The 13,342-nt window shown below is 24.2% G+C and overlaps 3 protein-coding genes across 3 annotated transcripts; 1 reads left to right on the plus strand and 2 right to left on the minus strand.

Moving 5' to 3' along the window:
• Nucleotides 1-6,585: 6,585 nt before the first annotated feature.
• Nucleotides 6,586-7,585, plus strand: OCT59_017318 (uncharacterized protein; the record flags this gene model as incomplete). The annotated part of the gene is made up of 2 exons (XM_066137410.1): nt 6,586-6,915; nt 6,971-7,585. The coding sequence occupies 2 exons, from the start codon at nt 6,586-6,588 to the stop codon at nt 7,583-7,585; spliced, it is 945 nt and encodes a 314-aa protein (XP_066003998.1).
• A 1,500-nt stretch (nt 7,586-9,085) lies between these two features.
• Nucleotides 9,086-9,442, minus strand: OCT59_017319 (uncharacterized protein; the record flags this gene model as incomplete). Its single annotated transcript, XM_066137411.1, has 1 exon — nt 9,086-9,442. The coding sequence occupies one exon, from the start codon at nt 9,440-9,442 to the stop codon at nt 9,086-9,088; it is 357 nt and encodes a 118-aa protein (XP_066003999.1).
• Nucleotides 9,443-12,830: 3,388 nt separating this feature from the next.
• Nucleotides 12,831-13,169, minus strand: OCT59_017320 (uncharacterized protein; the record flags this gene model as incomplete). The annotated part of the gene is made up of 1 exon (XM_066137412.1): nt 12,831-13,169. One exon carries the CDS (start codon nt 13,167-13,169, stop codon nt 12,831-12,833), a length of 339 nt encoding a protein of 112 aa, XP_066004000.1.
• Nucleotides 13,170-13,342: the final 173 nt, after the last annotated feature.

Consider the following 13,342-nt stretch of genomic DNA (forward strand, 5'->3'; position numbering starts at 1 on the left):
TGATAACACATCATACTAATTATATACTATATAATCTTTCACAATGAATTTATCTATACCACCTTAAAATGAAAATGTAAAAAAAAAGAAGTTTAAAGAAAAACTGAAAGTTTGAAACAGCTGACTTTTTTATTAATAAAACCTTACCAGTATAGAAAAAGCTATATTTGTAAAACTATCTGAATAATTTAAGGGTTAATAAATCAGTACTTAAGCTTCTAATTAGAACAAAAAAACTAAAACATTAAGGTTATTGCTATGTATATAATTAATAGTTATTCGGCACTTTGTGCTGAATAACTATTATATTGGGTAAATCAGGACCCCGGATATCTAATATAAAGGTCATAATGGACTTTTGGCCAAAAACACCCCTTTTTGCTGAAACTCAAAAAATCGTTTTTTGTAAATATCTCAGCATCCAGTAATTCAATTTTAATGAACTTTTTTTTATTTTGTAGCCCTCATTTAGCTCTACAATTTAAAAAAAAGTTCATCAAAATTGGACTACTGGATGCCGAGATATTTACAAAAAACGATTTTTGAAATTCCGGAAAATGGGCCAATCTGCCGAAAGTGTGACTTATGACCTGTTTTGGAGATATCCGGGGTCCTGGTAAATCAAATTTGATTGGTTGATCTGAGCTCTACAGGAGTTCGAGATCAACTGAACAAATTTGATTTCCAATATAATAAGCTATCTTTATGTGGCGTTAGTTATTCAATTTGAAGTGCTGAATAAGTGATTTATCCAGTATCCTGTAATTATGTGATTACAAATCATTTATTTAAGCTTTTTTAAGCTTTTTTTCTCTTCACATAATCTCTTTTATGCGTAGCCTCTTTTAATTTTTTTTTACACAAACCTCTTTTATAATTTCTTTACATGTAATCTCCTTTAATATTTTTTTACATAAACCTTTTTAACCTCTTTCAATAATTTCTTTATACACATTATTTCAATGTAAAATAATGGAGAATATAAAAGAAATAAGTATTTTATAAATACAGATTATTATTAAAATCATTATATTTTAAAAACTAATAAATTTTTAGTCTTATTTTAAATCTACAGCTAGTGCTACGATCTGTAATTTGATCAATTCAGATTGATCTGTTTATCTGAATTGAAATCGAATATTCGTATCTGATTATTTTTGACAGATTGATCCGATTTTTAATTCTGACCAGCATTATAGTTAGCTTAGGCCAGTACTAAAAGTTTAGGCAGAGCTAACTCTCGTAATTGAAACTTCAATTCCGCCCAAAATTACAATTTTGGCCAGAATTAAGATTAGTTTGACGATCTGGATTGAATCTGAATGTGTTAATGAGCATCTGAATTCAATCCGGATGGTCTTTTAGAACTCGGATTATACCTCTATCTACAGTTAAGGAACTTTTAAAGGTTTAAGAAAGTCTTATATCACAAAATACAGTTAAATGTAAAAAAAAATGGATTAATATTTTAAATTCTTGACGAAATCATAAAGATGTAGGCTATACATATACATTAGAATCACTTTCCTCTAATCAACAAATTGAAAAAGAAATGTGCGAGTTTATTTATGGTATAAGAACAAAATCTGGAGAGTGATATTCAAGAACTTCACTTAAAAATGCAGTTGTTTCAATAAGTCGCCATCTTAAAAACACCATTCCACAATAGAATTATAACCTTTCAGATAAAAATTATTTTCCAAAGTTACATGCTACTTTTGATAACACATTAAAAGAGATGAAAAAGTTAGGAATAGGCGCAGCAAAGCCACATGAAGGTTTGACAAATGACAAATTAAAAATTATTTTAGATCGTGATGCTATGTTTTGTAATAATCCTGAAGGATTACTTAGAAGAGTATTTTTATGGATATGTTTATTAGGATGTCCATGAGGTGGTGAACATTATAATTTACTAATTAATCAATTTGAAGATACAGATAATAGATTTATTTTTAAGAAATTTCATCAAAAAAATGATCAAGGAGGGTTGGAAGGTAACCAATATACATTTGAAATTTTATTTCCATCAGATATTAAAGGCAAAGCTGAATTCAATGTAGATATTTGCAAATATATTTCAATGAAACCCTCAGATTGTATAACCAAAGATAGAGCTCCGCAACCTAACCCGACAGATCGGGTGATCTGACGGGTTGACCCGAAATATTCAGGCATCGTCATCATTGGCCCAGCGTAGTCGACACGGCCGCGGTGTTGGTACCCGACCTGACCCGTTGACCCGACATACATTTGGGTCAAATAAATTAAATAACACCGAAACTTATAATGATTCTGGCGTTTTTACATGTACAATCGAAAAAAACGCCGAAACTAGTATCAGTTTCAGCGTTTTTACATGTAAAATCAAAAAGAAGAACGCCAGAACTAATTATTCCGGCGTTTTTACATGTAAAATCGAAAAAAAACGCCGAAACTATCAGTTTCGGCATTTTTACATGTAAAATCAAAAGAAAAATGCCAGAATTAATGATTCCGGCGTTTTTACATGTAAAATCGAAAAAAAAACGCCGAAACTAACAGTTTCGGCGTTTTTACATGTAAAATCAAAAAGAAAAACGCCGGAACTAATTATTCCGGCGTTTTTACATGTAAAATCGAAAAAAAAAATGCTGAAACTATCAGTTTCAGCGTTTTTACATGTAAAATCAAAAGGAAAACTGCCGAAACTATCAGTTTCGGCGTTTTTACATGTAAAATCAAAAGGAAAACCGCCGCAACAAATAGTTTCGGCGTTTTATATATAAAAACAAAAGTAAAAAATGTTACAAAACGTTTTTTTACAATATTTAATAATAAAACTTCGGGTAACCCAAGTTACCCGAAGTGACCCGAATACTTTCAGGTCAAATGGGTCGGGTCGGGTCGAACGGTTTACGGCACGACCTGACCTGAAAAAATTTCGGTTCGAGGTTAACCAGAACCAGCAACCCAACCCAACCCGACCCGTGCGGAGCTCTAACCGGAAAGAATTTTACTTAGGAATTTTAACAAATATAGCAGGTAAATTAATTTATTTTATTGTATTACATTAAATCTATGATTTTAATATTATTTATTAGCAATTTCTAAAGGTAAATGGTATTATGATCAGGCACTTAGTGAAAAACGGATTAAGAAATGTTTCGTGAAATCTGTATTGTGTGTAGTATTAACATTTTCAAAAGAAATATTTCTAACCATTCAGAAAGAGATATGGCAATACAATCAATATTTGATGCCAGAAATGAAGAAGTTGAAGCAATGGCAATTTCAGGTCATAATTCATCTGCAGGAGTGTGTAATTACCTAAAATAACAAAAAAAAAAGAAAAGGAAGATTCTAGGTTCAGTTATGCGAAGGTTAACTAAAGAAATATCAAATATCAACTCAAAAACTGAAATACAGTATGATAATGAAGTGCAGCATGACAATGAAATACAATGTAATGACAATATGCAATATGGAGAAATTGTATTATTTGGATTTAGCAAGACTTCAGAATTATTGGAAAATAAGAATAAGCGGCCATTACAGGAAACTTCTACTAACAAAAATATAGATATTAATAATAATAAAAAGAAAAAAAGAAAAAAAATTATTATAAATAAATATTACTATAATAATTGTTCAATTTATAACAATTGATGTATATTGTAGTATATAAATAACGCCTAATATATAATATAAAGATTTTATTGCTTAATACATGATTTATTATAGTGATCGATAATTATAAAAAACTGGAAAAAATCACGTGATACCAGATAATTACTAGATATCAACTAATAGGATTAGTATTAATTAGTAATAATAATATCATAATATATAATATTCTTTGACTTGAAATAATACTGACTTACTTCGTCATCTAAAAACTTAGAGTAAGATTATTTTCATCAAAATTATATAGCAGAAGAAATACAATATTATTAGATTTAAATTAGAAATAAATGAATTATTCAAGCAAATTTAAAATAATGATGTTTGAATAGCATTATTTATAAGAAATATTTCAGTAAGATGATATCCAATTATCTAGTCTTTTTATAAATAAAAAAAGAGAAAGAGATTTCAAGATGCTCTCTTTAATATATACTGGATTTAATGATATCAGCTATACTATTTTTCAATAATCAATCTCATTTGACTTTAATGATGATAAAGTTTTTAAAGTTATTAATTCAGTTTTATTATTCTTACTAATACAGTCTTAAATTTTTGGTTTGATAATTCATTTAAATTTTATTGAATAGAAACTAAAACTAAACTGATATATTATTAATAAAATACTTGAACATGTTCTTTTTTAAAATTTTTTTTTTTAAAAAAAATAATATATATAAATAATATTTTCAAAAATAAAAAAAACAAGGAATTTTCTTTTGAAACATACCATAAAAAATATAACTAAACTGATTAAAGTACACTTTAAGAAAAGGTAATTCATTTTATTATTAACATTTAACAATGATTCTAAAGAAAATTAAAGAAACATCCTCTTAAATCATCTTATATTATCTAATTATTAGTCTAATTGTCTAAGAAAGTAATATCTGAAAATAATAAAAAGAAAAAATATTAGAAATATTTTCAAATAAAAATAATAATAAAAAAACTTCAAATAATTATAATAAAGAAGTAACATACAGTGCCTGTAAGTAAATTACACATCATATTTTATTATGTTAGCAATTTAATATTTACCAATTAAATTGCAATAATAATAGAAGGATAAATTTCATTGAAATAATAAAACTAGTTTTCTAGTAAAAAGAGTTTTGTTTATAAATTAAAAATCCTACCAGAAAAAAGGTTTTTGGTAAAGTCACGCAGTTTTTTTGAGGAAAAAAATACACTTAATTGCTGATCCATTTAAAAACAGCACTATCGTATATATAAATACATATAGTGAATGAAATCTGATGCATATATAATGTAAAGTCATTTTTTTTATAATAAAGTTATAATTATTTTAATATATTATTTTTTCTTGGGTTTTTTTTACATATAGCATATGATTTTTTATTAAAAATATTGAATTATCACAGTTTTAGTATTTGTGAATTTATTGCTAAGTGCTAACTATGCAATTTTCGTTAAATTTCATCCTGAACATATAATGCTAAAAAAGTAAAAATTGGGCCAATCTTAAACAAATTGATAATTAAATAATTAATAAATATTTTTTTTTTAGTAATTTGGAGTTGGTTGATTATTACTATAAGCCATTTGTTGATATTTAAATATAATAATACAATAAAAAGTCATCAAAATTCGTATGTAAAAGTGAAATCTGATATGCGTGAAATGTAAAGTTGTTTTTTCAATAATATAGGTATAATTATTTTAGCATATTATTTTTCATTAGATTTTTTTACCTATATTATATGATTTTATTATATATAATGAGTTGTTTCCATCTTTAGTATTATATAGTTTTCTCACAATTATATGATTTTTGCTTAAATTTAACTGTTAATTAACCTTGAAAAAAGTGCTAATTTTAGATAAATTGGCAATTAAATCTCTTTAAATTATACAAATTCAAACCTACTTTTATATAAAAATTATATATTAATTATATTGGCAATGATTTCACTAAAAATCAAACAGATTTAAAAAATTCATAAAAAAGAAACACTTTTGACCTCTAAATTTTACAAAAAAAAAAATTGTTTACCTTTATATGGAAGTTATTTATTAGCTGTATCACTAAAATAATTTAACTTTTGACAATTATAATTTATGACCAATCAGCATTATATTAATTTACCAAATTAATGCAATTTAATATTACGTTAATTACTAAATTCACAAATTAGCATTACGACAATTTAGCATGTGCTATTTTAGATCAGGTCTAGTAGAATCCTGCTCACTCATTATAAAAATTAGTTCTTTACTAATAAATTTTATCTTACTTTTTTCTTAAATTCTATTGGTTAATTAATTATTGCTGTTTTCTAATTACTGTGATCTAGCATTTTTTAATAAAAAAAAAAATTTTTTGAGAAAACATGTGAAAATAAAAATTTTATTGCATTTTCAAATAAAGGAGGTATGATTATAAGTTAAAAATTATAATTTTAAGAAAAAATTTTCAATCTTTAAATAAGTTTGCTTATAAATAACTTTTTTTAAAAACGATTTATTACACAAAATTTAAAAAGTTACTTATAAGTAAACTTATTTAAAAATTGAAAATTTTTTCTTAAAATTATAATTTTTAGCTTATAATCATACCTTCTTTATTTGAAAATGCAATAAAATTTTTATTTTCACATGTTTTCTCAAAATTTTTTTTTTTTATTAAATAATGCTAGATCACAGTAATTAGAAAACAGTAATAATAAAATGAAAAAAATTATAATAATAGGCCAGTTTATAATTGTTTGATTGGCATTTTTGATCAGGTTATACTAAAATTGTAACAAATAAAATTCACCTTAAGAATGATCAACTAGCCAATTTTTTGACCTGCCAAAAATGTAAATTGCTATGATCGAGTTGATAAAATAAAGGTAAAGTATACGTAAAAATGTATACTAGATACGTTTTTTCTTTCTTATTTCCTCTTTACCAATGGAATTTCTAAAAGATCCTTTAAACAACCCTCAAGTAAATATTTCATATAAAAATAACAAGTTAGTAAGGCCTATTAAGCCTAGAAATTTATACCCTTCACCTTTTACTGGGATTTTTAAACAAAGTAATGTGGATTTATATCAAAATCCCTTACTAAAAAGACAAAGTCATGTATCTCCTAGTTTTTATATACAAAATGGAAGTAGTTTTGGCCAAAGCTTTTTTGGGCCTAACTATTTTGAAAATATTGTTGGTAATAAAGTTTCTGATGTAGAAATTAATTATCAACAAGAAAAAAAAAAGATTAATGATGAAAAAGAATCAACAGTGAGTAAAAGTACTTTATTAATTTTTTATTTTATTTTAATTAAAATTAATTTAGGATGTTAACTACAAAAAGAAATCTAATAATAAGCGTAAATTTGGTAATGAAGGCGAGTCTAATAACAATTGGCAAGTCTATGAAGTTGATATTTTACTTCAATACATTGCAGATAATTTTGATGAATATACAAAAGGTAATAAAACTAAATTGTTTAATGAAATATCCATAAAGGTACTAAAAAATAAAGAGCTTAATGCTATTAAAAGCAAGTTAGCAAGGATGATCAAATACTATGATGAGGTTAAAGCTTATAACGAAAAATCTGGTGTAGAGAGAAAAGACTGGGATTGGTATGAGAAAATGGATGCTATTTTTAATACTTGTAAAAATATAGCACCTTCTTTTATAGTAAATAGATCTACTGATATTGATGGTAAAGAATCTTCAGGTATAGAACCTAAAATACCTAAAAGATCAAAAAAAAATAATGTAGATACTATTGCTATGGCTATTTCTACAATGAGTGAAACCAGAGAAAGAATATGGGAAAAAAAGATTGAGTTAAAAAAAGAAAGGATTGAGAAAAATCATACTATTGAAATGGATAAATTAGAAGTAGAAAAACAGAAATGGGAATTTGAAAAAGAGAAAATGAAATGGAGCATGGACTAATATTAAAAGAGATGGAATTTAAACAATACGAACTAATGAAATAATATTCTCTTATAGGATAATCTTAGTATATTTTTTTTTTCTAATAGCTTTAATATAATTTTCTTTTTTGTAAATAGTGATAAGTTTATATAATAATTTTACAATAATAAAGGTTTTTATTTTGTAGTGTTCAATATTTGTATATACTGTTTGCATAATGTTTATAATAACATTTACAGATAACATTCATATAACGTTAATATTATGATAAATTTATTTAGGAATTAAATGAATTTTATTAATGATTAATAATTTGATTCATTAATTGCTCTTTTTTTCTTTCTCCTTCTCTTTTTATTACTATTTCAATTTTGATTTATATCTTCATCATTATCACTATCATCATTACCATCTTCTTCATTATTATTTTCATACATTATCATTATTTAGTTCTAAAAAATTATGTAAGATGATTGCACATTCAGTAATTTTTACAACAGTAAAAATATCTCTAACATTTAATTCTTTTAAAGTAATAAATCTGTTTTTTAATTTTCCAAATGCATTTTCAACTACTACTCTATGTAAAGAATGAATTATATTAAATTGAATTTGTGAAGGATTTTGAGAATTTACAAAAGGTTTAATTAAAAAAGTAGATATAGAATATGCCGAGTCTCCAAGTAAATATTCTTCTCCTTTAATAATTTTAGAAATATTTCAATAAAAATATGAATTTTATAAACTTTAGCATCATGAACTGAGCTAGACCATCCAATTTCATAATCTATAAATATACCTCTGTAATTTACAATTCCTTGCAATTGTATAGAATATTTTTTTTTTCTGTTCCAATATGTTTCAGATTACTTTAATGATGCATTTTCTAATACAATGTGACTTCCATCTATTGCACCTATAATATCTTCTATTTCACCAATATTTTTAAATCCTTCATGTATATTCTGCTTGACTTCACTTGTTGATCATTTAACTAAAGTTTTTTTAAAGAAAAAATCGCAATCATTACTCTTTTACAGTATAAATAAATAGGACCCCGCCTACTACTAAGATATGTTACTAGTAAAAATTTCACTTTCATATGAAACCTTACCTTAGAATTTGCTTAAATTTTATTGGTTAATTGACTAAAAAGGAAAAAAATCATAACAATGTAATATAAAATTTCTTTTTATAGTAAGATCTTCAAAGAGTTTTATATGTAAACCTTACTTTAGGCCATAGGGTGACCTATCTTAATAGTAGGCGGGATCCTAAATAAACAGTTCCTTCTGCAATTCCAAATCTTGAACATAATCCAAATATATTTTCTTTAGAATCAATTCTTTTCAAAAAAATTGCAAGTTGTAATTTAACAGGAGCTTATGAATGATTACTATTATTTTGAAAAATTGGATGAGTAATTAATAGGGAAACAATCTTTTGAAAATTTATAGAGTTCATTCTAATGATTTTTTTAAATCTACAGTCTTCATATTTTGGTAAAATATAGTTATATCAATCTTTTGATTTTGCTACATGATAAGATCTTTGCTCTAAATATCTTATTTCGAGTAATGAGGTTAGTCCAAGCATTACCAAATCATCATCTTCTTCTTCACTTGAATCACCTTCTTTCTCAAATAAATCTTCATTTTCCATATCTTGACAAGCTGTAATAACATAAAAAGGGTTACAGTACGAATTCCCGAAGGCCGAAATCCCGAATGGACGTTTTCCCGAAAACTTGGGCGGAGTTATCGTAATGCTGGCTAAGTTTTCGGGAAAATGTCCATTCAGGATTTCGGCCTTCGGGATAATGTCTGACAAGGCATAAAAAGATAATAATTCCCTTATTTTCTTGTGTTTAGACATTTTAACTGCTGTAAATTTTAATTATACTTTATAAAAATAAAAGTAATGACTATGCGACAACTTTTGTATTCATAGATTAATCAATATATACGATCAAGCATTTCAATTATGAACATTGATTGTAAAATTTAATGTAATCTGATTAAAAATGCTGATCGAACAATTATGAACTGGCCTAATGTAATATAAAATTTTCTTTTATAATAGAATCTGCAAAGAATTTTATATATGATTTTTACTTTAAATCTGAAAGTGATCTATCTTATAAGTAAGCAAGATTCTAGTCTGATATAATATATTTCAGTATTATATAGTGTATTGTCAAATTACCATAGGTTAATTCATTATCATGTATATTTAAACATATTATTTTATTAGTAAATAGTAAATAAAAGAAGACAAAAATAAGTTTTTGATAATTCTCCTTATACTCTAAGAAAAAAAACCACTCCATTAAATGCATCTTGATGAATGAGATCTGAATACAAAAGATTAATATATGTTATTGATTATAATCAGAAAGTTAAAAAATATAGAGAAAATGATGATGATAATATTAGATACCATTCAAGAAAAAAATTAAAATTGGTTAAAAAGATCCATAATATTAAATAAAATTCTTTTAAAAATTTCATTTTATTTTAACAGTTAATATGTTTTATATATTAGCCATATAGAATATTTTAGACTATTATTAATAATATTGTAATAATTTAACAAATATTTTACTAATTTTGCATTTAATTTATAATAAATTGAAATTAATTAATTATGTGTATTTAAATCTGATATAATAAATTGATAAATTAAGTAGCAATTTAAAATTAATTAAAAGTAGAATTCCTTAAAATCAAATCAAATATAAACCTAATTTGAATTTTATTAAATTGATCAATTAAATTAAGAATTTTTAAATCAAATCAAATCAAATTCAAATCAAATTAAATTAAGCTAATTTGAATTTGATAAATTCAAATCAAATTCAAATCAAATGTCAAATATCAAATCAAGTTGTAGAATCCTACTTGAAAGCATATACTGATTCTATATATTAATTTTTTTTTACAATCAAAAATAATTTATTAATCCTTTTTTTTTATATATGATCTAATATTCAAATTTACTAATAAGCTAATAACAGAAGATAATTTCATTACTTTTTAATAAATTATATGTATATATTGATACAATTAATTAAAATGATATTAATTAATAAGTTACAAAATAAGAAAAATAAATGGTTAATCTAACAAGTAAATAAAAAAAACTGGATAATAATAAGATCAATCCTATTAATATCCAATTGTAAATGAATAGGTATCCTATTAATAACCTATTGATAACCTTACCTTACATGATTAATACCATTTTATAGTTGCCAATTAAACACTCTGCAAAAATAAATATCAACTAGATCTTTTTAGAATAGCCTAGATGGTCCTTAATTTGAATTGCGTTTCAATACAATGATAATGAAAAAATCATGAAAAATAAAAAGATAAAATAATAAATATAATTTAATGGCAATATTTTTTTGCACATAAAGTAATCTGAAAGCTAAAAAAACAGGAAAAAACTAGGACCCCGGATATCTAATATAAAGGTCATAATGGACTTTTGGCCAAAAACACCCCTTTTTGCTGAAATTCAAAAAATCGTTTTTTGTAAATATCTCAGCATCCAGTAATTCAATTTTAATGAACTTTTTTTTATTTTGTAGCCCTCATTTAGCTCTACAATTTAAAAAAATGTTCATCAAAATTGGACTATTGGATGCCGAGATATTTACAAAAAACGATTTTTTGAGCCTCTGAAAAATGGGCCAATCTGCCGAAAGTGTGACTTATGACCTGTTTTGGAGATATCCGGGGTCCTAAAAAACTAATCAAAAATCAAAAATACATTTAAAAATAATAAATCAAGAATAATACAAGAAATATATAAAATGTTTAATGAAATATTTGATATTGATGATATTATGATTTTAATAATCTTGATATTAAAATGAGTGAGATAAATAGGACTCTAAAAAATGCTTATATATGTAAAGTACTAAGATACTTAGCCAACGTAGAAAAATTTTATAATGTAAGAATTTTATAATACTTAATTTTGAGAAAATTTTATACTATATAAGATAATTAAATTGCATATTTTTGATATTATTTTAAAATACTAGGAGTTTTTAGTTGCTTAATTTTCATATTTATAGAACTCCTTAAAATATTATATATTGAATTTATAATTAATTTTTATTTTATTTTCACTACTGATAATTTTACTTTCAATTAATTTTGTATTACATTTCACAATTTTACATAAATACATAAATAAAAAATTTTTTTTGACAAAATTTCAGTTTTTTTTAATGTTTTATTAATTTTCTTTCAATAGTATTTTTTATTAAATTTTATTAAACTCAATATACTATTTTTAATACAAAATTATTATATTATATATGTTTATTTTATTAAATAAAATTACTGTAAATATGTTTTACTTTAAAATATTATTTCACCACTTACCATTTTGGTTGAATCTGAATTGATTCAATTTGACTGAATCTTTTGCAGAACACAATCTAATAGTAGTTATTTCATTTTAAATAGATAGAGATATTCAATTTTAGGTTAGATTAGATCAGGTTGATTATTTAACCTAGCCTAAATTTTTTAAAACAGGTTTCAGATTATTTAATTTGAGCTGATTTGTTTAAAACTCTAAGTAAAATGCAGTCAAAAAAATTTACTATAATATTATAATAATGTTATTAACTACTAGTTTAGTACTTTAAAAAAATAATTTTATAATTAAAATTATTAAAAAATTATCTATAAAATAAAAAAATTTATATAAAATATATTTTATTTTAAAATTTTATTTTAATATAATAATTAAAAAAATTTATATAATTTAGCTGTCTAATATATAAGTGTTTTCAACCTCATGTGCTAGATATGCGCACACTATACAGTAAATACTGATAAGTGATAATAATAATAATAAAATCAGTTTCATTTATATTATATATTAAAAACCTCATTAAAATAATTGCATAAAAAGGTTCAGAAACATAAATCCAAACAATACGTATCACACATATATCTTACTAAGATTTAATGAAACAATATAGTATTATCTAATTTGAATTCTCTAAATCAAATTAATCAAATTAAGAGAATTTTTTTAACCAAAAATGCTTACATCAATGAAAAAAGAGAATTAACAGTCACATCCGATTATAATTCGCTTCAGACTCATTATGTTGTGTATTCCAATTTTCTTTAATTAGAATGGCATCTATTCGTTTTTGTTGTGGAAATTTAATTTTGATTCTAAGGTTTCAATGCGAAACTGAATGTTAATGATTTGATTATCCCAAATTGATCTAAATCTCAACATTTTGAATGATCATTGGTAGTTTTTCTTTAATTTCCAGGATTTTGGCGTATTTTTCAATAGTTTGTTGCTGTTTATCTGACATCTGTCGTGATTTAGGCTTATTATTCTTGTTCATTAAATATTCCCATAATCGTTGGGCTGGACGTATAAATTTATGAATTAAATAAAATACTAAAGTACCGAAAATACTGGCAGTTAATAAACGATTAACTAACGAATTAGAATCTGCATTTTTTGTTGGTACATTTTTTGTTAGTGCTGTTCCTACATTTGGCGTTGGTGTTGTACCCGTTGGATAATCGTGGCGTTGGTATAGTACCCACATTTGTTAATATATCTTCAGATTCATAAAATTCCTCGTCTTCATAATTAATTTCTGGTATTGAATAACTTTTTTGATGGGATTCTTCGATCTCATTTAGAACGCGTTTAATAAAGTTTTCTCTAGATCGTACATTTTCTGTTGGCGCTGTACCTTCAGTTGGTGTTACATTAGTT

This window comes from Rhizophagus irregularis, chromosome 26 (genome assembly GCF_026210795.1).
Source record: "Rhizophagus irregularis chromosome 26, complete sequence".
NCBI classification, from domain to species: Eukaryota; Fungi; Glomeromycota; class Glomeromycetes; order Glomerales; family Glomeraceae; genus Rhizophagus; species Rhizophagus irregularis.